Source organism: Hydra vulgaris, chromosome 05, assembly GCF_038396675.1.
Source record: "Hydra vulgaris chromosome 05, alternate assembly HydraT2T_AEP".
Classification (NCBI taxonomy): Eukaryota; Metazoa; Cnidaria; class Hydrozoa; order Anthoathecata; family Hydridae; genus Hydra; species Hydra vulgaris.
Window position 1 is genome coordinate 35676256 of NC_088924.1, and position 27642 is coordinate 35703897.

Below are 27642 nucleotides of genomic sequence, written 5' to 3' on the forward strand. Positions count from 1 at the left end.
CTATTTGACTCTTAAATCAATGACTTTCAAGTGATTATTCTGTGGACCACACAACTTAAGTTCTTTTTCAACTGTTGAATAAGAAGGATATCTTATTTTAGTAGAATGTATAACTTATTATTTTTTTAACTTTTTAATTTTTTTTTTTTTTGTTAATTTCAAGCATGGAATGTTTATTTTAAGCATAGGATAATAACACATATGCAAATAATTACCTAATTAAATGTCAATTATCAATAATAAACTATCATTTTCAATTGATTATTGAATACTAAGTCTTATAGACTTTTGATCAATTATCACTTGGGAAAACAAAAAAATTTAAAATTGTCTATAATCCAGGTAGCGCAAACTTCAAATAGAAATTTCTCGCATAGTCGCAAAAAGTCGCAGCTAATTTTTTAACTCAACTCCACGTTATTTAATAATAGTTTGGTCGATACCTTTTGATATTATATTTTTTGCGAGTTCACGGATATTAGAAGTTGTGGTTTAAACCTTTTTTTTCGGCTTTAACATGAAAATTGAAAAAGAAAAAAAAACAAATTTTTCTTGAGCATCTTAAGACGGATATAATTTGATACTCTTTAATATATAAATAAATTAGCAGAAGAAATTTTTTTTTCACGAAAGACTGCAAGAAAAACAAAAGCATAATTTTTTTTTTTGAAAACTTAAATTTGGCAACCATTTTTGACTTTGATGGTCACTATCTCTGGGATTACTATCACTAGAGTAAAAATATTTTGTAATTTCCTTAATCTGAGTAAAAAGGCAGTAGAAAATTAGTTTTCAAAATCTGAGATGTATTTTGGCCACCCCAAAACACATAATGCATCCCAAGCCAATGTTTAAGTCGTATAATCATTTTTAATTGAACATCTAAAATTTTGTACAAAACTTTTTTTTTTTTGATTAGATCAATTCTCAAAATAGAAGAAAGGGTAAAAAGGAGCTTGTTTTTTAAATCTATAAACTCCCTTGAGGCAATACGTGTTTAATAGAAAAATGTTGTAGGCTTGAAATCAATACAACATTTAAAATCATAGTGATTGAGTGCAACTAAAAACTCATAATAGTGCTCAAAAACGAATGCGACGGCAATGAAAAAAACGACTTCTTTTTACTATTCTAAACTAAATATTCATCGAAAGATTTTTAATTTATCGAATCTCTTTTAGCGTTAAAAAGATACGATCGTAACATTTAATAAAAATTCACATAAAAGAGGGAGAGGGATGGAAACAAACACAAAATAGCTGATTGTGTCATGAATGTGTTATACTTTTTGTAAGTTTTGTTCTGTTTTTTTGTCAACTTCTTTTGATAATGTTTTAATTTAGGATACTTCTGAAGTTGGCAGTGCAGGTATTCGGCTGATGTCTGTTTTTAATACACTCGTTAAGAGGTATTTACCAGAGTTGCAAGTATCGTGATTAAACGACGATGTACTTATAAATAGTCTGTGTGAGCTTGTAAAAAATATCTGTTTTGCTGTCTGTTTTTTTTTTTTTAATTTAATTTTAATAAAACAATCGACTAAATAAAAATGTTTTTATGGTATTTTTATTGCAGCTTTGCATTGACGAAAATTTTTTTAACGCAAGTATTTTAGAGGTTCTTTATCTATGTTGTTTCGTTATATCAAAAGATCTAAATTGTATAGGACGTATATACAGGGGGGGGGTGCAGCATTTTTTAATGTTGGAGATAGCTAACCTCCAGACATGGAACAAATTCTAAACATTTATATGTTTATACTTATAACAAATAAGGATGCTTTGCAAAAAATTGTGATGATTGGAGCCTTGGGACAAAAAAGCTCTTAAATTTTGGCCACAACTGCTTGCTTTTAAGTTTAGGGCAGTTGTGATCAATATTTTAGGGCTTTTTTGTTCCAAAGCTCCAATTATCACAATTTTTTGCAAAGCACCTTATTTGATATAAGTATAAACATATAAATGTTTGAGTTTTGTTTTCAACTATAAAAAAAAAATACTGATAATAACTATCCAGCCTAGGGCTGCTAATTCGAACGTGTTCAAGTTCGAACTTTACGCAAAAATTTCAACGTTCTAGTTCGAACTTTTTTCTCCTTATAGTTCGAACTTTTAAGTTTTAAAAAATGGTATGTCTTTTCATTCATTTTTGTAAAACAAGCTGAAATGTAAGTAAAAATTATAAATTTGAATATTTTTGCTTTTATTTTGTTTTGTGTTTGTCTGGAAACTCTAAAAGTGTAATCAAAATTACATCACCTGTAGCGCCATTGCATTTAAGGTATGATCGGTTTTTTCCTATTAAATAGTAGTTAAACAGTGGCTGGTACTTTTTCATCATTTGACCACTGTTTAATTGCGTTTAAAATTAAAATTATAAAGAGTTTTAAGTTCAAACAAAAATGGCTACTTAGCGTTAGCACATCTAGAAGATCTGAAGTTTAGGAGTATTTTCATTTTTTGCAAAAAGCTGCAACGAGCAAAATGTGCCTTAACTCGCACTATTACAAGACACTTAAAAATAAACACAAAATAGAGGTTCTCAAATGTAATAACATCAATAAAATTTATATTAATAAAATAATAATTTCGTACATAAAAATGATATATTTGTTAAACCCAGTTGTTTTAAGTCAAAGTAATCAGTTTGAGAACAAAATAAAAAGAAATAATATAGATAATTTTGCAAATTAATCTTATTCAAAGATTATTCCAGCTCAGAGAGATAGGCTCGACATTAATAATGAAGCCAAAAATGGTAACGATGTTAGAAATTATAACAAAGAATTGACTCTAGCTAAAAAAACTGAAAATGTTTTATTAAAATATATGATTTTCAAATGATATGATCTCGTGAAAGGGCTCTCTAGCCTTGGATTGTTTTCGCATGGAAAAAAGAAACTGGTTGCAGGATGATACCTTGCATTTACTTTTTATAAATAAATAAAAAGTCTTTATAAATAAATTAACAGTTTTGTGTTTTAATTGTAACCTTTTGTTTTCAATTTTAAATAAATAAAAACTATTTAAAAAAGTTCGAAAGAGTTCGAATTTTTTTCATAAATAGTTCGAGAGTATTCGAGTTCGAACTTTTTTTAAAAAGTTCAAATTTGCAGCCCTAATCCAGCCGGTCTGAAAAAAAAAATTTTTTGAACATTCAGGGTGTTTGATAACTTAAAAATAAATCTAATAAAAAATATCGAGTTAATTATTTGATAAGGAATAATGTGGGAAGTAAAAATAATTTATTATACTTATGACAGAAGATTTATATTCAATAAGTATTTATTGATTATTATTATTCAATAAGTTATCGGAATTCACTGTAATTTTTGAAACTGAAACTCGTTCAAATATTTTCTTTCTTGAATATTATCAGATTTCTGTCTACCTATTAGTCAATAGAGTGTAAAACTCTTTTAATTACATGTTCTATTATTAAAACGGATTATTAACGTATCTAGTTTGTGCATGTTATTTTAAATTCATTATTAAAGATATTACTTTATTTTTTTATTAGCCCTATCCAAAGCACTAAGAAATACTACTGTTGGTTAGACTGGAAAGCACTTTTAGCCCCTCTTCCAAAGTTGTTGCAAATTGTTACCTTTTTGCAGCTGTAGAATAATCTATCCAAGAATAACTTGTTGAATAAAATAACTTAATGACAATTTCAGCTTATTTTCAGCTATAACGTGTAACTAAGTACCTTTAAATTAAGTCTAAACACATGCCATATAATAGAAGACTGTAAGTTATACATTTCAACCATTAACTCAAAACCTTTTCAAAATAACCTAGACGATTGTGATCTGACGGTTATGAACCATTGAACCGTTTTGAAAAATATATTCTAAATATACTATTTAAGCAGTTTTGATAAAACAAAATTATAAAAATTAAAATTTTAAAGCAAAAGCTAAAATATTTTGTAACTAAGTTACTTAATATAAATTTCCTTTTAAATGCCTGTATTTCTTTTTTTATATAACTATATAACTATATATATATATATATATATATATATATATATATATATATATATATATATATATATATATATATATATATATATATATATATATATATATGTAAATAATGTTAGTGTATTTTACAAATAGAGCTCAATGTTCTTAAAGAACAGAGCAAGTTTTATCTTCGACTTGAAGTTTTACCATTGCTGGATCATCAGGAAGAGTACTCTTCCTGATAATCCAGCAACAGCAACAGGAACTCTTCCTGATGATCCAGCAATGGTGAAACTTCAAGTCGAAGATAAAAGTTAGATAAGTGTTTTTACTAATTATATATATATATATATATATATATATATATATATATATATATATATATATATATATATATATATATATATATATATATATATATATATATATATATATATATATATATATATATATATATATATATACAAGGCCGTAGGGAGGGAGGGAGCACGTGCTCCCCTCCCCCCCCCCCACTCCGCCTTGACCTATTTGCGCCCCTAATATGTTGCAATATAATATTAACTTAAATAACAAAAATTAGTGTTCATTGATAAATATTGAAAAACAGGAATATTTATTTAATATAATAGCAATTTTAGTAAATACGCGTCACAAAGACTCTTGGCGGGCCTGCATACGATTAGTTTGCGGCTAGAAACAATTAGCCTGGGTTCCATTGGTTGTTTTTTTCCCGCGCTACGGCAGAATTAAAACGGTAATAAAATAAATAAATGTGATTTAAGTTAAAACGTTGTCTTGTATCTTATACAAAACTAGTTTCCTAATTTATCTGTTGTTTTATTTCAAATTTCTCCCGATTTTAAATACGAGTTTTTGTATTGATTCGTTAAATCATTAATTGATTTGATGATAGGTGAATTAATTTGTTTTTAATTTTTTTCCTCAAGATTTTTTAAATTTACAACTTTTTACATAAATTTGATATACAACTAACTGTAAGATTTCGTATAACAAAATATTTATCTTAATATTATATTTGTATTGTTATTCGGGCTAGTTGCAAAGTGAGTAAGTTGCAACAGTACGGTTTAAAAGATTTTTTCTATTTTTTTAACAAAATATTTTAAATTTATATAACTACAATGGTAACACGCCTAGTAATAATAAAAAATTGTAAAAGGTAATACTGTAATTTGATTACTACTGTAAACTAAGAAGTATATTAATAAGTACATATTTTTTTAATTATATTTTGTATATGTATTATAATTGGTCAATTACTGAATAAAAAGAAAATAATTTTAAAAAAAAACAATATTTAATACAAGAATTTGTATTTATATATATATATATATATATATATATATATATATATATATATATATATATATATATATATATATATATATATTTAGAAATGTCAAAATCAACAAGAAGAAAAAAATCAGGTTCCGAATTTAAACATTCCAAAGAGCAAAAGGTTATGAAGGAAGCTGGCAAATCACTTACTAAAATAACGAATTTTTTGGAAAATTGATATCTACTCCAAACACTTTTGACAAACAGGTGGCAGTGATGGTAATGCTGCACAAGCATCTCAAATTGATGATGTTACAGCTCAACAATTGGAGATTGACGATAATGCAGCACAACAATCTGGCAGCGATGGTAATGTAGCACAACAATCTGGCAATGGTGATAATGAAGCGCAACGATCTGATACTTTAGCTCATCTTTGTTATGATATTGGATTGTTAGACATTGAAACACTGTCATTGTTATCCAATGCTGAAAAACTGAATTTGTATGATAACCATCGTGTACCAACATCTCTTTCTTTATCAGTCGATGGAAAAATGCGACGTTTCCCCATTAAATTACTTGATAAATATCCATACTAGGTACATACTAAGGTACAGTAAGGAAAATAATGGTTTATACTGTGGTGCTTGTGTTCTATTTTTTTTGCCAACTGGTAGTAAGGAAAATAAAGGATGATTTTTTTTGACTCCAGCTGTTGACTGGAAAAATTTAGCAAAACATCTTAAAAAACATGTTTCAAACAAATATCATTCATATGCTTTGGAGTATATGGATGATGCAAAGAGAATGTGCAACAACCCCAATACACATATACACAAAAAACTTGATACAACATTGCAAGAAAGAATTCGCTTTAACAAACACATTCTTGAAGATTGCATTATTGAAGCAGTTCTTTTTCTAGGAAAGCAACGTCTTGCATTCCGTGGATCTAACGAAAAGATATCTGATACAAATACAAGTGTCAACCAAGGAAACTTTATTGCACTGCTTCAGCTTCTTGCAAAGCATAATTCAGAGTTACTTCAGCATTTCAATTCACCAAGACTAATTAAATGCTACATATCTCTATGGAACAATCCAAAATAAACTTATTGACATTGTTGGTTATCGTATGATTCAAGCTGATCTTCTCTTAGAAATAAAAAAGGCCAAATTTTATACTCTTTTGATAGATGAAGTATCTTTACATAAAAAAGAAAAGGTGGTGATTTCAGTTCGGTTTGTTGATTTTAAAAATATTATTTGAGAAGAAGTTCTTGATGTTATTCCAGCTGACAGAACTACAGGTTGTGCTTTATATCATTAGACAAAAAAATGGCTTTTAGACCATGGATTAGAAATTAAAAATCTTCGTGACCAAGGGTATGATGGAACAAGCAACATGCGGCATGGTTTGGCAAAGGCCATTTTGACAGACAATAGCTTAGCATTCTACGGACATTGTCAAGGTCACTGTTTAACTCTTATTATATCCCACAGCTGCGCTATTTCGCAAATACATAACGTGTTAGACAAATTAAAGGCTATAACATTATGGATCAACAATTCACCAAAGAGAGAACAACTGCTTATTGAAATAATAAAAAAGAAGCCGTGTGAGCTGTGCGGGAGCTGCGCACAGAAAAGTCTCCTGAATATCTGTATTACAAGACGGATAGAGAATATTAATGGCTATCATTATTTTTAGAATGCGTTATGCTAAATTGTTATTTTGTGTGAGGTTATTGCCGATAAATTGCATCTGAATGTATACACCGGTAAAGATGAAGATTGGTCAATCTGGACACCGGAAGATCGACAAAATCCATTGTCTTACAAAAAATGCCTCAAATACTTTGAATTCGTTTATACACTGCTAGTAATTATACAATTGACATCATACCTGAGAGCCACAGCTATTTCTTTACAAGGTCGAACGCAAGATGTGGTTGGCGCATACAAAGGAGTACAAGAAGTTGTATTAGAATTAAAACACAAACGTGTTGCTCAGCTTGAACAACTATCCGATTCCATCTTCACACATGCAGTAAGAACAACAGAACATTTGGGCATCGACGTGGTAACATTAAGAGTAGTTAACAGCAAAATTATCGTCAGAGTACTCCAGGTTATACTCCACATAAAGTTTGCAAGCGTAACATTCTTATTCCTTATTTAGTTTACATTATATCGGACGTCCAATTAATGTTTAGTGAACAATCTTGTCAAGCAATAAAACTGTTGCATGTTGCGTGTGAAAATGTATCTCAAGCTTCAATATGTGACATAATCGAAAGTCATAAAGGTGTTGTCGAAATCTATAGCAACGATCTACCTCTGCCAGATTTGCTTTATGAAGAAATTGTTCGCTGGAAGAACCTTTGTGACAAGATGGAAGATCCAAAACCAAAAAATTTACAAGCTTCATTATTGAAATGCAATAAGCAAGCTCTTCCAAATATACATACACTTTTATGTATTGGATGTACACTTTCAGTAACCTCTTGTGAATGCGAGGGATGTGCATCTGCGCTTGGTAGATTGTCAAATTATGTTAGAGCATCCATGAAGGATGAGCGTTTAGGAGCACTTACATTAATACATGTGCATCGTGATAAGGTCGAAGCATTAGAAAAAACAGAAATCACAAAACTATTTATCAAATTACATCCAAGAGGAATGGAGCTGCCATCCTTAGTCATATGACACTGATTATTGTACATACAATAAAACATTTTACTACAATATTTTATTGCATTTAACTTAATTTGATTTTCCAATTAATATGTTGTCGCAATGAATGCAATTTTATACCGTTTAAGCGCCTTTAAAAAAAGTACTCCTCCCTTCAAAATATTCTGGCTACGGGCCTGATATATATGTAATAATATATGAAACACAGTGTCACTAGTAGAAAATCGCTTTACAAAAATTTTTGTACAGTGATTTTCTACTAATTTATAATTGCTCTGTTCTTTTAAGAACATTGAGCACTCTATTTTGTAGAATACATTTTAAAATTGTTTAAATATATATATATATATATATATATATATATATATATATATATATATATATATATATATATATATATATATATATATATATATATATTATGGAAATTTTATAAACTTTAAAAGACCTAAATATCTTTTAATAATTATTTTCATTTAACATATTGTATATTTCTGCGTATTTAATGTTTTGGTAATTATATTTTAATGATAATGTGAATGTAAACAATGTTCTGTTAAAGTAGTATAAAGTATTATGTTTTAAAATTCACGGTTGTGAATTTAAATTTATTTCGGAGAGTTAAATATAAAACAATAAGCCATAATATTTTTTTATTTTGTATTTAAGTTTAAAGTTTAAAATTAACGTTTTTGAGCACAAGTTTTAATTAAAACGTATTCTCCTATTTTCCATTTTATTGAATATTAAAAAGCGAAAATTGTTTTTCAAACAAAGCTACTTAATATTTTCTAAACAAATATGGAAGTTACGATGAAAAATATAGAAAAACTCATAACGACCAAACTAGAAGAACAAAAAAAAAGTATTCTAAAAAACTGAAACTGTAACACTTTTAAAAAATCAAAAAAAAATATTTACTGATATAATGGGTGCGAATTTAAAAATAACAACAGTCGACTTGACAAACTGGAAAACGAATTTAATAAAAACAAAGCAAAAATTGTAATAATTGAAAAAGACGTTAACGAGATGAAGGAAAGTATTAACTTTCAGGAAGAAACCTTTTTAAACAAACTATCACATTCAAACAGTTTAATAGCTAATGAAATAAGCAATTTAAAAAAAAAAACTATTGATTTGGAAAATCGTTCACGCCGGAATAATTTAAAGATTGATGGATTACCTGAGCTGCCTAACGAAACTTGGAATGATTGTGCAAATCAACTTAGAGATATATTTAGAAACAACCCAGCGGGCACGCGACGTTGGAATAACGTTGAAATAACGTTGATTGACGTTGATCGACGTTGATCAAGGTTATTTCAACGTTATTCCAACGTCGTGTGCCCGCTGGAATTCTTGGATTACATAACTGTTGAAAGAGCTTATCGTGTCGGGAAAATAAAAGACGATAAATCTCCAAGAACAATAATTGTTAAACTATTAGACTTTCAAAATAAAAATAAATTTTTAACAATAGCGAAAAAACTCAAGGGTACAGGGATATTCATCAACGAAGATTACGCGAATGAAAGACTAGAAAAAAGGAAAAAACATTTAAAAAAATAAATAAATAAAATAAAATACACCCACACAAATCATAATACAACTAGAAAAAACAAAACAAAGTTTTATTACAATAATATTTAAAATATTTGTGCATAAGAATCACAATGTTTATGTGTATCTTGCGTAATATCCCAAGGTTCTCGATGATAAGACTTATTCAGTCTTCTACGAGTTCCCTATAACAATATAGTCTTAACAAGTCCTTCATAATATATTCAATTAATGCTTCCTAAATATATTTTTTTCAGTTGTTTCTTCTTTTTTAACTCAGTGTAATTTTTTCTGTAAAATGTATTTTAGCAGTATTTGGTTAAATATATCTTTTGTAACGAAAGTATATTTTGCTTATATGACGACGTGAAAAAATTGTAACTAATATGTAGTTGTTAAAATGTAAATTTCACACAGTTACACATTAGGAAACTTAGTTTAAAAGTATCCTACTTCTTCTCCTTCTTAAGTAGGCTATGCGAGGTTGGCTCAAAGCGATGGCAACAAAGTACTAATTCCTGATGGTTGGAAATGATCATTTTTTTGGTCTCAATTATTTTAAATGTCTTTATTGTTTTCACAAAATTTTTTTCTGCTTTAAAGTCTAAAGCTAACCAATCCCGGCCATAAAGAAAAACTTTCCCACGTTGTCTTAAAATGTCTCTGTAGCAGCGGTGTCACTAGAGGGGTGCGAAGGTGCAAGCTGCACTGGGTGACACCATCATGACCTGACACAGAGGGGTGGCACCAAAATGAATAAAATACAGTTATGACAGAACTGCTCATGCTTGTGTTAATTTATTTTTGCGTTCGGCCTAACAAATAGTTTTCAGCTTTTGAATTTTTGATATTCTTTATTAAAAACTCTGCTATTTCTTCATTTTTTACTACTTTATTCATTTGACACAAAAATCTTTTGTCGAGATTAAATGATTAACCCGTGTCGTCGACCCTGTTAGTGAAACTAAAGAGGGGTGACACCAAAAGTTTACTGCTCGAGGGGCACCAACCACGGCGACGCCACTGCTCTGAAGATATCAGGTTGTAAAATCTGATATCTTCAGAGCAGTGAACGTTTTTTAATATCCTACTGAACACTACCAAATATTCTATCTGCTGGATGGTAGTAATGCTCTCATTCAGGAAAAGTGGTAGTCATGAGCATATTTTTATGTTATTGCTTTTTCAAGGAAAGAAGCATCAACACTGTTTATTTCTTGCTTTGTCCATAGCAGGCATCTAAAAATAGATAAAGAATTGATGCATTGGAAAATGCATCAAATTTTTTACAACATCTCTCTTATATTCATAGGCCAACAATTTTTTATTTCCACTATAAGTCTGTTTGGGATTAATGGACAACTAATCTAAAATAAACTATTTAAACTCATTAATATAAGATGTCTTTTTAATGTATTTTATATCATCATTCTATAATCAGTTCAGTTAAACGAAAAAGTATGAAACTATGAACAAATTTTAAAACGAAGAAATACTTTTCTTTTTTCTTGTTTCAAGCATTGTATCTTGTTTTTTATGTGAAATAGGAGATTAGATAACGCATAAATCGCAATCCGCAATGACATTAACGCGACTTTACAAGGTTTGCGCTCGTGAAACAATTGTGACCAATCCGTGGCAATATACTTTTGCCACAGATTGGTCACAATTAAAATACCGTACTTTGAAAATAAATTAAAAATTTCATACCGTGTTTTGGAAATAAAACGTTTTTTTAGAATATAAGGAATATAGAAAAATATAGGTATATACTGCGCTTAGCAAATAATTGGGCACAATGTCTGTTACACCATACTTAAAAAGATTATTAAAGACTGTCAGCTTGAAGTAATATTGACAAGGCAGAGGTAGACTTTAGCTAGACTTTAAGACACACTCAAGATGCCGTTTAAGTGACAAACTATTTAGATATGAGAAATCGTAAAATGACTACTTTAAATGTTTGTGTGAATGCCAGAGTCGACTTAAGAATTATAAAGACCTTGGGCCTTACGAACATTACGAGTCCCTTACCAGGAGGAATCAAGTGAAATCATAAAATATAGATTGCAATATAAAGAATTATAATGCCTAATTTTTAACCTCAATTAACCATTGTTTTTATTTTTAATTTTACTATAACGACATTTTAGTTCTATAATGGAAAAGCTATTTCTGAAAAGTTATTTTTTTTTTATCATTTGAGTGTGGAGGTTGCAAAACGTTCAATAATTTGAAAAATCACTTGCAACTTGAACTCCAAATAAAATTATGAAAAAAAATTTTTATGAGACACTTCTGTTGCTCCTCTTGGAGCATTTTTCTATCAAAACTATGAAAGATGCGTATAGTTTTTTGAACCTATAACAGTAATGGTTTTTGTCACTTAACAGCCATGGCGTAATGGTTAAAACGCTTGCTTAAAAAGCAAGCGTTCTGGGCATAATTTATGTTATCAGTACGGAAGGAGGCGTAAACCTCCGAGTTAAATGCTTTTCCACGGTGCTCTGTATGAAGACTATTAAGTCTTCTTAGGGCACTTAAAGCGTTTAAAAAAGAAATTTGTTTTGAATGTATTTGAGCCTTTTTTTTGTAACAACACATCATAGTATTTGCTCTAGTTGCATAATATATGAATGTTTTTTATTTTCCAAAACTAATTGGGGTACAATTGCCAGCGTAATCAATTTTTTTTTTTTTTTTTTTATCAAGATTTTTCCATTTTTTTGCTAGTATTTTTAACTTTCCGTTAATTTTAGTATTTTGTGGTTCATCACCAAAAAATTGTGAATAAAAAAAACAAAAAAAATATTATTATCCAATTTAATAGAAAATTTTATTTTAATTTAATTTTTTGAAAAAAGTTTTACTTTTATTGTATATTTTTTTGTAATATTTAAGTTTTTAGTTAGTTATATAAACTAATGAGCCCTTAACAACGCCTTAGTTACGATCAAGTTTTTCAATTATAGTGAGAATAATAATGTACTTGAAACTCTTAAAGTTATTTTTTAATGACTCTGGTGTTCAGAATGTAGTTTACTTAAATGATGTTAGTTTGGTTGACAACCTTTCAACTAGAATGGAATGTGCATATTTTTAAGGGCAGTTTATTTTTAAGATGATTTTTATGACACTTGGAATTTTCCTTTCTTTTTTCTTCACTTCGAACACCTTAGCTCCGCCAAATATTCGTCAACTTACTTGAAAATTTCATGTTCCTAAGAGTCTAGAGTATAAGCGAAGCAGTTTTTTTTATCTTGTTATACATTTATATAATTGTTTTACTAAAATGCAAAAAAAAATTGAAAAAACAAACAACTTTTAACAAATATTCATAAAAATTAATCAAACTAAAACTATAGTTTCATTAATTTAATTTTTTTCTAGTACAGTGTGAGAGAACATTTGATAACATAGAGAATATTTAATGAACTTTTTTCAAAATGAACAAGGTTTTCTTGTTCATTTTTAAAAAAATGTTATACATCGAAGGAAAGGTCGCATCAGTTGCATCAATGTCATCGAATCAACGTCCAATCGTCCTATGTGTTTACATTCCCAACCAGACCCCTGGCTGACTATACTAGTCGCACAGCCGCTCCTAATTCAGAAATCTCCACTGCCATCTATTTATTTATTTAATTTCGTCATTAAAAAATAAGCTTTTACAATGTTTTTACAACATAAAAATATAGCATTAAAGTTTCGACTGGAACTGGCAGAAGACATGGTCTTATCATCCAGCCCCGTTAATATAACTAAAAAATTCAGCCAATAAAAATGAAAAAGGAAAAAAGAAACTTAAGAGAAAACTGATTTAACAATCAATTTACTACTTGCAGAAAAAAAGAAAAAAAAATTATTTTTTCTTATTATTATTATTGTTTTAATTTTCTATTTTATTCTACTTTCATTTTTATTATACACACGCACGCACACACATACATACACGCACGCACGCACACACATACATACACGCACGCACGCGCACACACACATACACACAAATATGTGTCCGTTCATATAAACATATAAAATTAAATAAATCTGTTTTATATTCCATCTACAAATTGCGTAAAATATAATAAATATTGCATTTACAAATTGCGTTATTATTGTAAGATAGAATAATATCAAACATGTTTTGAGTACCAAACAATATAATTAAGATGTTGCTTCAATTTATAAGACATTAAATAATTAAGTTTATCAAAAATTTTTAATAAAAGGATAGTAATTGCTTTGTATCAAAATCAAATAAGTGTGTCATCTAGACGTAATAGATCAATAACTAAAGCAAAAATAAAACCAATTCAGCCCATCGCTTCCACCGCTCCACCTAGCCATTTACGCAACTGGCAAACAACTCATGCTTACTCAATAATGGCAAACGCTAAGAGATGTTGGCCTATCTGCTTAGACTTTTGTTAATGTAGACGTTAGACTATCTGCTCTGCCTAAATCTAGTTAGCCACACGTCAAACTTTTCGTGGAAACTTGGTTCACAGATTTATGTTGTCATACCCGGATACCAACCACATCGCAAAGACAGAGACAAAAGGGGCGGCGGAGTTGCCATCTACACATATAATATCATTGTCAACGAAGTTAATTCTACTCAGCTCAACTTAACATCAATTGAGCAAACCTGGCGAAAAATAAAAATCGGTGAATAATCGTTTCTCCTTGACTGCTTATATCGTCCACACAACCTTAATGATCAGGGTGCGGATTCGCAACAATTTCGTAAGTCCAAAATTTGCGTAAAGTTTGCGTAAGTTTTGCTTAAGTTCAAAGTTACGCAAAGCCATATTCTCAAACCTTGCGTAACCAAAAACTTACGAAATTCTCAAGTCTTTATGTAAGTTATTACCTACCCAAAAAGTCTAAAAAACGGTACCCACAACATTTTCCTAAAAAGTGCTCAGCAAGCTTTACGCAAGAAAAGTTACTTCTGCTATTTTCTGACTTAAACGTAACTTTAAATCATCTAATAGAATTTAAAAAAGGCGTTTTTATTATTGTAAAAGATTTCAGATTTTGTTTGTTATTGCCAATAAAATATAATTTTATCTTAATTTTATAACTGCTATACGTTAAGTTATTTAAATAATACAATTATAGTTTTTTTTTTAACAACAACAACAATAGCAGTATATTTACCAAAAGTATAGATGTACTACATAAACTTGTTTTCACCTTAAATTTAAGGTTAAAAAAATATACATACAATCTATATAATGGATGGTTCACTCTCTCATAGCCTAGCTAAAACAAGGAGAGCGACCATAGTATGGATATATCATATAGTTTTGTAGTATGCCAATAACTTATTAAATAAGTTAACTTTATCACTAGTTATTGTCATATTTCAAAACTATATGGTATCATGTAGTTATACTATATTAACTTATGGTTGTATCTATACTATATTATCTATACTATACTATACAAAAATATATACAATAATATTATTGAAGCATATACTTTAACTTGCAATAATGTTAAAATTATCTCTGAGTAATCAGGCTATTGATATAACAAAGTATTTTAACCTTAATATTAAACTTACTTTGAATAATGACGTTGTTTGTCGATGATTTCAGTTATTATAGTATTAACAATATTAAGATTATTTTGAACAGTTACACAGGTCAACAAAAAAAAACTTTTTTTCTGGTGCCGAGCAAACAATTTGTTTTTTGTATAGCATTTCTCATTTTGATTTCAAATATACAGCTCATTTTTTACCATCACGTTAAGTTGTAAAAATATTTGGGTTCAAATCTTTAGTATTTGGATAAAGTCCCTAATATTGTCAAAAAATAAGTTATTCACAAGTATGTCAACGTGGGTCTCATAAAAAGCGTATTTTCATAGAGATTTTAAAAATGCTATTTGTTTGTAATAAAAATGAGTACTTTTTGTATTATTGCTAAGAAACATTTCATTAAAATTTTTATAAGAGTCTTTAGCATTTTTTATTAAAATTTTTTTGTCAATACATTTTAAGGAAATATATTTATGTTTTCTAAAATCTCTATGAAAATACGCTACTTTTGAGACTCAGGTTGCCATACTTTTAAATAACTTATTTTTCAACAATATTAGGGACTTTACCCCAAATAATAAAGATTTGAACCCAAACATCTTTACAACTTGACGTGATGGTGAAAAATGAGTTGCATATATGAAATCAAAATGAGAAATGCTATACAAAAAACAAATTTTTTGGTCAGCACCAGAAAAAAAGTTTTTTTTTGTTGACCTGTGATATGCTCTGTTGTTTATTATTTCAATTATCAAGAGATAATAATATCAAGAGATAATAATATAATGCTTTATTTGCTATTACTTTTAAAAGTAATTGCACGTATATGCTGTATGGGGCTATTTAAATAACACGAGACACTTTTTTCGCTGGTTTTAGACTCCCCCCCCCTCCTTTGTATATGTGGTATTTTAAATAATCCCATTCCGCTGTGATTAGAATTTAAATTAAAAAAAAAATTTTATGTCACACTGTGGCTAACCACCCCTTCTCCCACGTGATGTTTGATGACACTCTCAAATATCGCCCCGCCCCCTACATCCCACCTATCTAAGAAAGTCACGTATTATTTGAATAGTCCCTATATGCTTTTTGCTATATTTTTAGATATAGCAACAACAACATAAAATGATTAAAGTCTAAGTTAATGTAAGCCCTGCCTTTAAAAAAAGATGCATTCACTGTTCGGTCACTTTGCCCTGTATGTTTTAATAAAAAAAGATTTAGTAATACTAACTACTTCCTTTATACAAATAGTTATAAAATATTTGCCTCAAATTTTGCGTAAGTTTTTGCCTAAGTTTTGCGTAACTCGTTCGCAACCTGAACTTGACGCAAATGCTGCGAAAAAGTTGTGAACCAAATAGTCACGCAAAAAAAATTTGCGTATGTTTTTCGTAACTTTTGCTCAGCTACGCAAGTTGAGAATAAGCACTTACTCAGTTTACTAAGTTCTTACTAAGTGTATCACGTCTATCACGGCCGCTCGGCAGATACTGCTTAATATAAACTGGGTGCGGATTCACAACTTTTGCGTAACTCTTGCGTAGCTGAGCAAAAGTTATAAAAACTTACGCAAAATACTTATTGCGTAACTATTTGGTATTCACAACTTTTTTGCAGCATTTGCGTAAAGTTAAGGTTGCACATGAGTTACGTAAAACTAAGGCAAAAACTTACGCAAAAACTTACCCTAAATTTAAGGCAAATATTTTATAACTATTTGTATAAAGGAAGTAGTTAGTATTACTAATTGAAGGGTTTAGTGCTAAAAGTACTTAAGTCACAAAGTAAATGTTTTGAGAAAATCTACTTTGATCAGCCATTTTAAATCCTTGTTTTGAAGTGTTATATCTCTGATCAAACTAAATTTTCTCAAAACATTAATTTTGTGACTTAATTACTTTTAGCATTAAGCCTTTCAATTCTTTTTTTATTAAGACAGACAGGGCAATGTGACCAAACAGTGAATGTTTCTTTTTTAAAGTCAGGTCTTAAATTTACTTACAATTATTTTTTTATTGTTGTTGCTTTATTTAAAAATGTAGCAAAAAAACAGGGGCTATTCAGATAATACGTGACATTCTTATACAGGGTGGAGGTGTTTAAAAGTGTCACCAAATATCACATGAGAGAGGTGTGGTTAGCCACAGTGTGACATGTCAAAATTTTTAAATTTTAAATTCTAATCACAGCGGAATAGTAAACCTTTAGTATAAAAGTACAAACTCAAAGATATATTTGTTAAAAAATAATGTCACGTCACAAATAGGGCGGGGAGAGGTTGTTTAAAATGTTACATATACAAAGAAGAGAGTCTAGCAAAAAAGTGTTTCGTATTATTTAAAAGCAAAAAGGTGTTTCGTATTACTTGAATAGCCCCATATAGCATTTACGTGCAATTACTTTTAAAAGTAATAGCATATATAGCATAAACATTCTTTCAATCTATTTTGAGTATCTATTAGCAAAATAATCAAAATAATTAATAATTGGATTAAAAATGGAACAAATAAGAGTCGGTTGGTTTTTTAAATGAGATATCGATTATTAACAAAATGCTACACATCTATTATTTTAAATATAAACATTACAAGCACTCATTAAAAAATAATTCGGGCATATTTATTCAAATCCAAATGGGTAATAGAAGTTGCATTATCCTGGACTTATATAAGATAATTATTTGGCTTCCTGTATGATGCCATCATTGAATGCCCATTGGTTTTATTTAACACTAACTCTGAACCTGCCGCGAACCTTATTTGTAAACATTACTGGCTAAATAAACTAGCTAAAGTATACAGAAAACTAGCATTTAAAAGAACTTTTTTTTCTATTTTTAGTATAAAAAGAAAAAAAACAACAACATGAAATTAATATTTTGGGGTATTATTTTGGCGCCCACACCAGTCCTATAGTACCAAAAAAGGTCTGGGTTCACACCTGATCAGATCATGCAACTTGTCTTGCATTGCTTCAGGAAGTTAAAACAAAATACTTTAGTTTAGCAAAAATTTAACGTTCATAAAAAAATAGAAGTGCTAAACTTAAGTGTTTTTTTTTAACTTCTTGTTTTCATTCTTACTCCTCATACCCTAGTTTTCATTCTTACTTCTCATACCCTATTCTTACTTCTCATACCCTAAAAATCATGATAATTGTTAAATTTTCTTTTCAGTGGTCTTGTTTTATCATATAAATGACTTGAATCAAAAACATTTTTATTTGCAATAGGGAATGACAGTTTCATTAAATAAAGAAATTGCTTCAATAAATTCAAGAAATACATTTGATTGCATTCTAGTATATTTGAAACTATTTATAAACAAAATTTCTATTGTCAGAAATATAAGGAACATTTTGAAAACATAAGCAAAAGTTCAACAACTTTTCCATAACATATTATGAAAAAAACATTGTATTTTTCATGTTATGGAAAATGTTTCAATTGTATTAATTAATAAAAGTTGAGTTTGAATTAAAAGCCACTTGTTTTTTGTAAGTTTTTTTTCAGTGATATTTCAGATTGAGAATTTATGATATCATATTTGCACGAATAAAAACATGATTTTTATATGTGTTGGATAGCGTAAAGTTAATTCTGTGAATCAGGTACGTGCAGTATAAAAAAGTTTGACTCTTTGACAGAGCAAGTATTGATTAAATCACAACAACAAGTATTGTAGTAGGTTTTCAAGACACCAAATACAGTACAATCTAATAGCTACAACCAGTGTAAACAATATGCTGTCATCTCAAGAGTTGTAATACTATTTCCAACAGCAACAGATAATAATTCTACTGAATTGTGAAAAGCTCTATCACTCAATTTGGACTAACAGGTGGATCAAAGAACTTTTTATGGAATTTCTGCTCTTTGCAATAACAAACTACAACAATGAGATTTCATATAGAAATACAAAAAAAAAAAGATCTTCCAAAACAACTTAAACTATTACAGAATATGTTTGATAATGTTTATTATTTGCAAATAACAATATTATTTACCAAGAAATTAGGCTTTAAAAAACAATGCTCTTTTTTTTAATAATTTACATTATCCATAGATATTAATAATATCTCCTGATAATTGAAATAACTAAAAACAGAGCATTATTATTCAAAATTATCTTAATATTGTAATACCTTTGAATAACGGAAATTATCGAAAAATCATTATTCAAAGTAAGTTTAATATTTAGGTTGTAATACTTTTTTACTTCAATAGCCTGATTACTCAGAGATAATTTTAGCATTATTATATTTTAAAATAGTCTTGTTCACATTTATAAATAATTAAAAAAAAAATAGATATTTGAAAAACTAATGAATTGATTACATATTTTTGTAAATATTGTATCTATGTTAGCGCAAATAGTTTCTTCTCACACAGAGAGAGTGAGAGAGAGCGACTCTCTCTCTCTTTATGCTAGTTATGCAAGCTTAAGTATATGCTTCAATAATATTATTGTATATATTTTTGTATAATATATTATAGATAGTATAGCATAGATTTGTACCATGAGTTAATATAGTATGGATACATCGTATAGTTTTGATGTATGACAATAACTAGTTGTTAAGTTAACTTAACTTATTTAATAAGTTATTGGCATACTACAAAACTATATGATATATCCGTACTATGGTCACTCTCCTTGTTTTAGCTAGGCTATGAGAGAGTGAACCATCCATTATATAGATTGTGTGTATATTTTTTTAACCTTAAATTTAAGGTGAAAACAAGTTTTATAAAACAAGTTTATGTAATACATCTAAATTTTTGGTAAATATACTGCTATTGTTGTTGTTGTTAAAAAAAAAACTATAATTGTATTATTTAAATTACTTAACGTATAGCAGTATAAAATTAAGATAAAATTATATTTTATTGGCAATAACAAACAAAATCTGAAATCTTTTACAATAATAAAAACGCCTTTATTTTAATTCTATTAGATGATTTAAAGTTACGCCTAAGTCAGAAAATAGCAGAAGTAACTTTTCTAGCGTAAAGTTTGCTGAGCACTTTTTAGGAAAATGTTGTAAATACCGTTTTTTAGACTTTTTGCGTAAGTAGTAACTTACGTAAAAACTTAGGAATTTCGTAAGTTTTTGTTTACGCAAGGTTTGTGAATACCACTTAGCGTAACTTTGAACTTAAGCAAAACTTACGCAAACTTTACGCAAATTTTGGACTTACGAAAGTGTTGTGAATCCGCACCCAACTCGGCAATGCTACTATAATATTAATAGGCGATTTTTATTTTTAGTCATACATCTAATGAGTTTATCGAAGTTAACGGTGGCATTGCAAGAGTTGCTCACCTAAGAGATGAGCGTCAACGCGATATCAGGTTCCAAAGGTGCCTTGATGAATGTCACCCAACTCAGCTTGTCACATTTCTAATGTACCGTAGTAGTTGACGCATCGAGTTCATTTGATCTAATCATAACAAATAAGCCAGACCGTGCTTTCTTCCCGTGATTCTCTCAGCAACACTTCAACAGGCTAGACACACTGCTTCATTGAAGGTCAACTCGCTGTAGGCCTTGACAACCTCGACTTATTCGGAGCCGAGCAAACTACACAGCGATATCCTTGCACTTTGCAGCTGTTGATTGGGAAACAGAACTTACATATCTAAATGCAACGATAATTACCAGCTCCTAGTAATAGCATTAAATGAAGCATCAAACTATACATCTCATTAAAAACTACTCCCTTCACTAGGCACAAAATTTGCTGCTTCTACCCCCTCCCCCATTTATGGGTAGCCTGCCCTCCACACTGGGTTTTAGGGTTAGTTTTCAATATTACTGATCTCGTGTAAGACTCGTTTTGACGGACTTACTAAAGAAGGCTGTCTGAAAAAAACGTCCACCTTAAGTATGGTTTAATTTTATTTGATCACCATTAAGACAAAAAAAAGTACAATAAATTGACCAGGTTCAAACTCCGGTCTCCACCGTCATAGTTGACATCATTAGCCTCTCGGCCAAGCATCACCGTGAAATGCGCTAAAAAAACTCTTACGTTTAACTTTCTATAATTCGAAAACCTCCACAATTCGAATGGATTTTTTAAACCGATTTACAGAGAGAATCTTATTGACATAAAATTCTCTCTGTAAATCGAAATTTTTTAACTTCTGACGTATAAAAAGCTCATTAAACCGTCAAAATCTTTTTCCAATTATCGAAAGTTGCGAGTTTTTGAATAGCGATAAGTGTAAATTATCTTTTACTGTTTTAAAAAATCATGGTATCAAAGAGACATAAAGAAAACAGTTTAAAGCGGAAATAAAAAATTCTAATGGAATTGAAGAAAGGAAAAACAAAAAAGAGGTTTCGTAAATTTTTGATATTCCACCAAACACTTTTTACCTGGAAACAGATTTAAAAACTAAATCTTTAACGTTTTTTGTCAAGAAAATTTGACTAAACGGGTGAAAGTTGATTTGTATTACCTAGTAAACAAAGCTGTACTTAAATGGTTCAAACGAATGAGAGCTAATAATGTTCGAATTAGTGGCTTCCTGGTAAAATAAAAAACTTTATATTTTGCGATAGAGTTATGCTTCAAAAATTTCAAGCTTCGGAAGGATGGTTAGACTAATTTAAAAAAAAAAGTAAACTAATTTGGAGATAATTTGACGAGATATAAATCGTAAAGATATAATCGTGTCTTTGACATGAATTAACTACCGCATAAAAGACATCTTCAATTACTTTTTTTTTTCAATAAAAAAGTTTAAAACACGTAGTATATATTGCTTTAAGGCCTATAGTGCAGCAGATTAGCATTAAAAATGACTGGAATTGTGCACATGTGGATAAAAGCATGAAATTTTTGCCAATAACTCAGAAAGTTTTGTTGTTTATTTTAAAATATGGTGGCAAAGTGTAGCATGACCAGAACTGACTTGAATCCAAGATGGCAGTTACCGCCATCTTGGATTTATGAAACCATTAATAAATTTTAAACCGTTAAACTAATTTTTACCAAAATTTTAGGGAAGGTAGAACATAGCAAGTATATATTAATCGCAGATGCGCCAATGAGGAGAGAAAGTGTGAGGGCACGGCCCTCTTCCCCCAAAAAAGGCGACCCCCCCCCACCCTAAGAATGACGTTTTTTCAAAAGTTCTATTTAAAATATTTATATTTACTTTTTTTTAGTATATACTTAAATTTTTGCAAAATAAATGGACTACATGTTGAAAAAAAGGTGTCTAAATAGGAGGTCCTCCAAAAGGCTCTAATTGTTTACTAATCCGGAAACGACATGGGTGCAAAAATACAAAGTGAGTGTTTTTACTCAACCTCGGTATTAAACCTTAATAATATAAAGGTTTTTACTTGTAAGTGTGCATTGTGCTGCAACGCATGCCTCATTTTTAAAAAACACCCCCTCCCCTAATATTTTTTAAGGTGCGGGTCTAATGTGGGAGCAGGCTAGAGAAAATTGATAATGAAGCTAACCGCAGCCTTAAAAAATTAAAATAACAAGCAAGGTACCAGTTTTTTAATTTATCAGGGAAAATCTTAAATATTTTTATAATACATAAAATATATAAAGATTTCTCAATGTAATTATAAAATGCATAAATATTGCAAATTTATTGAGATTTTAAGTGCAAAATACACAGCAATAAAGCTAAAATAAAAAAAATTTAAATACAAAATATATGTAGTCTAAGCTAAATTCAGCAAAATGGGTTTGTATTAGACACTCCCTCAACGTCACAGAAATCAGCAACTTTTGACAAAAAAGGTCAAATTTTTTAAAAAAATAATTAGTTTTAAAAGAGGATCTAAAGTGGTCAGAAAATGCCGGTATGTATGTATATCCGTGGCGTAGCTATTTTGGAGCAAATGCTCCACGCGCACAGAATGTTAGGGAATTTCTTTACTTTTTTTATTACCTTCAGAAAGTCTGTCAGCAACCCCATCCAATTTATGTAACTACTTAAATTGGATAAGCATACATTAGAAAGATGTGCAACCTTGTTTCTATTCCATAATGTATATAACCTTTGTGATTAAAACGCAATAGTTTATTTGAACTTTTCTCAACTAACTTTGAGAGTAGAGGGGCGCACCAATTTTACTTGCTCCAAGCGCTAAATGTAGCTATGCCACTGATATATATATATACATATATATATATATGTATATATACAGAGACGGAACCAGCTTTTTTTGGTCTTTGAGATAGCTAACTTCAAGACATGGAGCAAACTCTAAACATTTATATGTTTATACTTATGTCAATAAGGATGCTTTGCAAAAAATTGCGATGATTGGAGGCTGGGAACAAAAAGCTCCAAATTTTGTGCCCCCCTGCCCCAAACGTGAGAGCAACAACTGATAACATATTAATTTAAATAAAAACAAGATGGTTAATGAACAGAAAAATTTATTTGATATAAAAATTTATAGAGAAATTACAAGAATTTCATTAAATGCTCTCGTGTTTAGAACATATCTGGTCTGCGTTCTGTTAGCAACACAAAATCGAATTTAAAAACAAGATCCAATCAACTCAACGTACCACCATATCTTAAATGCATTGTTACTGTTTCTTTACGTGTAAAAAGTTTTACGCTTTAAACCTCTTCATCGCCAACGTTATGCTAATCAGCTGCACTAAGATTTACCTATTTGTTCGTTTGACTTATTCCTTACTTACGTTTGACTTATTCGTAAAATATTTTAAAAGAAATAAACTTTTTATAATTAGAACTTGAGATATATTTGAAAGTTTTTTATTTAGGATCATGTGCCGCAAACAAAGGACTTTAATTATATAGTTAAATCACCTCCTTTATTTTCTTCAATCAACTCTTTATTGAAAAATACTTAAGAGGATGGGGCGAAGGAGTAAAAACCGCACGCAATAATATGGGGGCTTAAAAGTACGCATGGCAACAGGATAGGTTGAAGTCAAATGTAAATTACTGGCGTACGACCCCAAAAAAGTTAATTATTATTGAATATAATCACATTTTTTATTAAACTGAATATAAACTTTCTGCGCAGCACTCTACTTTTAATGCAGCACCTAAATTTAAGAATAAAAAACTTGCGAATTTGCGAGGTCCTTTTTTCTACATGAACATAAATTTATACTGTTGGTTCTTCTTCATATGAACAACACCCTGAAAATAATCTTTTTCGAGGTGCTTGGCCACCCTCATGTAACTATAAAATCGTGCCATTCGCTATTAAGATAACAAGTGCTCCCTTCTTTTGAAATGGTATGAAGTGCGTACCCCCTTCCAAAAATGAACTAGAGAGTTCTAACAAATACTTGCGTTATTAGCGTAACTTGTCTGACGATCAACAGTGTTTTATTTTTGTTAATGGTTTTTGAATTTAAAAACAAAAAATTAATTCATCATAATTAAATGAAGCGCGCATAAGGGGAGAGGAATCAGACCTGCAGCAGTAAAGCACCGGAAAAGTTAATATGCAATAATCAAAAAAATAAATTAAAATCAAAACAACAAACGTATATCAATGGGTGTATTTCAAGGATGAAGAATCTTTTAAGCCTCCTAAAATAAAAGTTAAAAATAAAAAATGCCTTGAAGCAGTTTATACATAAGACAAACAAAAATGTAATCAAATTAAAGTATTAAAAAAATTAACCAGAGCCCTGTTAGCCGGTGGTACCTACCAACCCCCAGTTTATAGATTTGTAAAGAACTTTGTTTTATAAAAATAATTCTTTTTAAATTTGAACTGGGAGGGATGGTACCATCTACGTTGACCCCTTTGTACGCCATGGACGTAGGGTTGGATTTTACAAAGGATATATCACATTTAAAATGAACAACTTACTGGACATTCAATCTCTCCTGATTGGATACTTTCTATGATATCATGAGGTGATTTGCCATCAATAGTACAACCTACAGATTGTGCAGTTCCTAGTATTTCTTTTACAGTCCCTGAAAACTTACGTGCCAGTGACCTTTCTCTCATTTGACGAGCAATATCAAAGATGTTATCTAATGTTATATCTCCATTGTGTTTCACATGTTTTACTTTTTTGCGATCACGTGGTGGTTCCTTTAAAAATTTGATAATCAAGGAAGCTGCACTAGGAACAACTGATATAGTTGCATTTCTGTTTTGAATGACAAGTTTTACAGTCACCTTTAGTCCCTTCCACTCACCAGTTGCCTTGGCAATATCATCACCGACTTTTTTGGGTGACTAAATATTAACACAATGTACTTAAAAAAACAAACTATTAAAATAGATTGATAGATAATAGGTAAAGTAAAAGCGACATCTTTTATTTCACATATTCAGAAAGCTTAAAAAAACTGCAAAGAATGTAAGCATACAGAAAAATATTTATCACAAGATTTCAGTTAAAATAATTTTAAACATTTAAAATTATTTTAACTGAAATCTTATGTATGCGCCTGTAACTGTTAAATGTTAAAAGTTAACATTTAACAGTTACAGGTGCATGATTTTAATTTTTCACATTTGAACAGAAAATCTTAATTCGCCTCCCTAAATTGATCGCTAAATCTATTTTAAAAACTGTACATAAAAATTAGAGGGTGGAAAATACTTTAATTCAGTCAGCAGGAAGTAAATTATAAAAATTCCTTGCAAAAAAAAAAAAAAAAATTTGAAAAACCATATATCAATGTGAACTTAAAATGAATTATAGCTTTGTTTACTAATTCTACAACAAATAGTGGAATTTAAAATGAGCTTATTACCACCATTGAACAACTAAATTGGTTGAGCAATCGTTTGGCCTGACCTAGCATTGTTATTACTCCATGATATAAGTCCATGATAAAGTTATAGTTACATAAATAGTAAAGAAAACCAAAATAGAGTACTGACTTTAGAAAGTAAGATAGAACCACTAGAGTACTAAACTCACCTAGTGCAAAATCTCCAAATCAAAAGAAAAATTAGAAAGTCTTATTATACTAAATAAACTTTTATCGCTAGCAATTAAAAAATGTATAACTTAATAAGTAATCAATAAATAAAATTAAATAACAACTTTGTAGCTTATTTTATTTTATTTAAGATGTAAAAAGTTTATATTTACTTAATCCAACCTTTAAAATCCAACAATATCCAGAAAACTGTTTAGATCCAATAATTTTAAAATTAAAAAGTAATATTCTAGTAATTTCAAAATTAAAAAGAAAATCTTGTTAGTATTAATCCTATTTCAATTGTAAACAAATATACATCAATTCAATTGGCAACTGGCTCCATAACTAAAAATATTAACAGCAGTTGTTTAATTAAGTTACATTCACCTGAGGGGCATAATCATTGACATATCTAAGCTTATTTTTATTTAAGCGTATTTTTCAAGGCATCTATGCTACTTTTTTTTCTTTACCAATACAGGGTATAAATAGTTAAAAAACTGTTGTAAAATGTTATTATAAAAGTACCACAAGGTAGCTTAAGCTCGCCTAGAAAAAAATGACAGGGCGCATATAATAATCAAACAAATGTATAAAACATTTTGGAGTAGAAATGTATTTTAAATTTACACTATATAGTTTGTTTTAGTTAAGACAAATGTTTTTTAAAGCATACATACACAAAAACATATTATATTTTTATGTTTTTAAAAACATACATACGTAATGATATATGTGCACCAACATATATATGTATGTATGTATGTATGTATGTATGTATGTATGTATGTATGTATGTATGTATGTATGTATATATATATATATATATATATATATATATATATATATACATGAACGTGTGTTTTAAAGAAATAAAAAAATTAAATATATTAACATATTTATAGAAACTTACCAGACCAAGTGGACCGATTTTTGGAGCAAGAGACGATGTTGCACCGACCTCACCACCAATAACTCTTAAGTATACTGTTAAATAAGAATTATCATATTTAAACGGTCAACATTTTCAAAAAAGGTACTCAATTTATTATTTTAAAAATTTTAAAGTCAAATTGCTAACCGATGGTAATGGCAGTGGGATCAAATTTAGGGCCCATTGTATCAGATGTTGTCTTCTTCGACTATTTAGCAACTCTCTAATCGAGCCACGAGTTTGTAAAGAGTTAACCGTGAATACGCCACAATATTATATTTTTTATGCGGGCCGTAACTTTGACTCGCTTATTCACATAAGTTGACCTCAACTTAGGCTAATCAAAAATAAATTTTGCTAAGTATATAATTAATTGGATGACTTAGCGCCAAATCAGTCTATACAAGGAATATGTTGAAATGAGATAATTTGACGCAAAGTATAAAAGTCTTTCACAAAAGCCACTAAACCGAAAAAATTAATAGTAATTGGAGTTCAGTGAATTTAAAAATTTTAATTATAGTATTTTGGTGTTTGCAAAGAAACACTACATAAATCATTTTTCAATATAAACTAATTTTTTTGAACTTACTTGTGTAGGCTGTTTTAGCGCTTAACTATCCAATTAATAGTGCAACTGTTATAATTTGTTCTAATTGGCAACTGCTTTAAATAGGCTGGTGATAAAATTAACTGC

The 27642-nt window shown here is 29.3% G+C and overlaps 3 protein-coding genes across 4 annotated transcripts in view; 2 read left to right on the forward strand and 1 right to left on the reverse strand.

Annotated features, from left to right (window-relative positions):
- LOC100213470 (tyrosine-protein kinase BAZ1B) overlaps window positions 1-1550 on the forward strand; it is an 88639-nt gene extending 87089 nt beyond the window's left edge. For both annotated transcript variants that reach the window (XM_065798030.1, XM_065798031.1), the window contains exon 29: window positions 1344-1550. In XM_065798030.1, the coding sequence (XP_065654102.1) occupies window positions 1344-1436 (93 nt within the window). In that variant the 3' untranslated portion in view covers window positions 1437-1550. The remainder of the gene's footprint in view (window positions 1-1343) is intronic.
- LOC100198049 (60S ribosomal protein L12-like) lies at window positions 308-27162 on the reverse strand (the record flags this gene model as incomplete). Its single annotated transcript, NM_001287776.1, is given in 7 exon segments — window positions 308-336; window positions 401-422; window positions 3134-3161; window positions 18853-18875; window positions 24936-25313; window positions 26925-26998; window positions 27093-27162. Coding segments are annotated over 3 exon segments (489 nt in total), but the record flags the coding sequence as incomplete, so codon positions are not given.
- LOC136080347 (52 kDa repressor of the inhibitor of the protein kinase-like) lies at window positions 7478-7978 on the forward strand. Its single transcript, XM_065796964.1, has one exon. It carries the CDS (start codon window positions 7478-7480, stop codon window positions 7976-7978), a length of 501 nt encoding a protein of 166 aa, XP_065653036.1.
- Window positions 27163-27642: the final 480 nt, after the last annotated feature.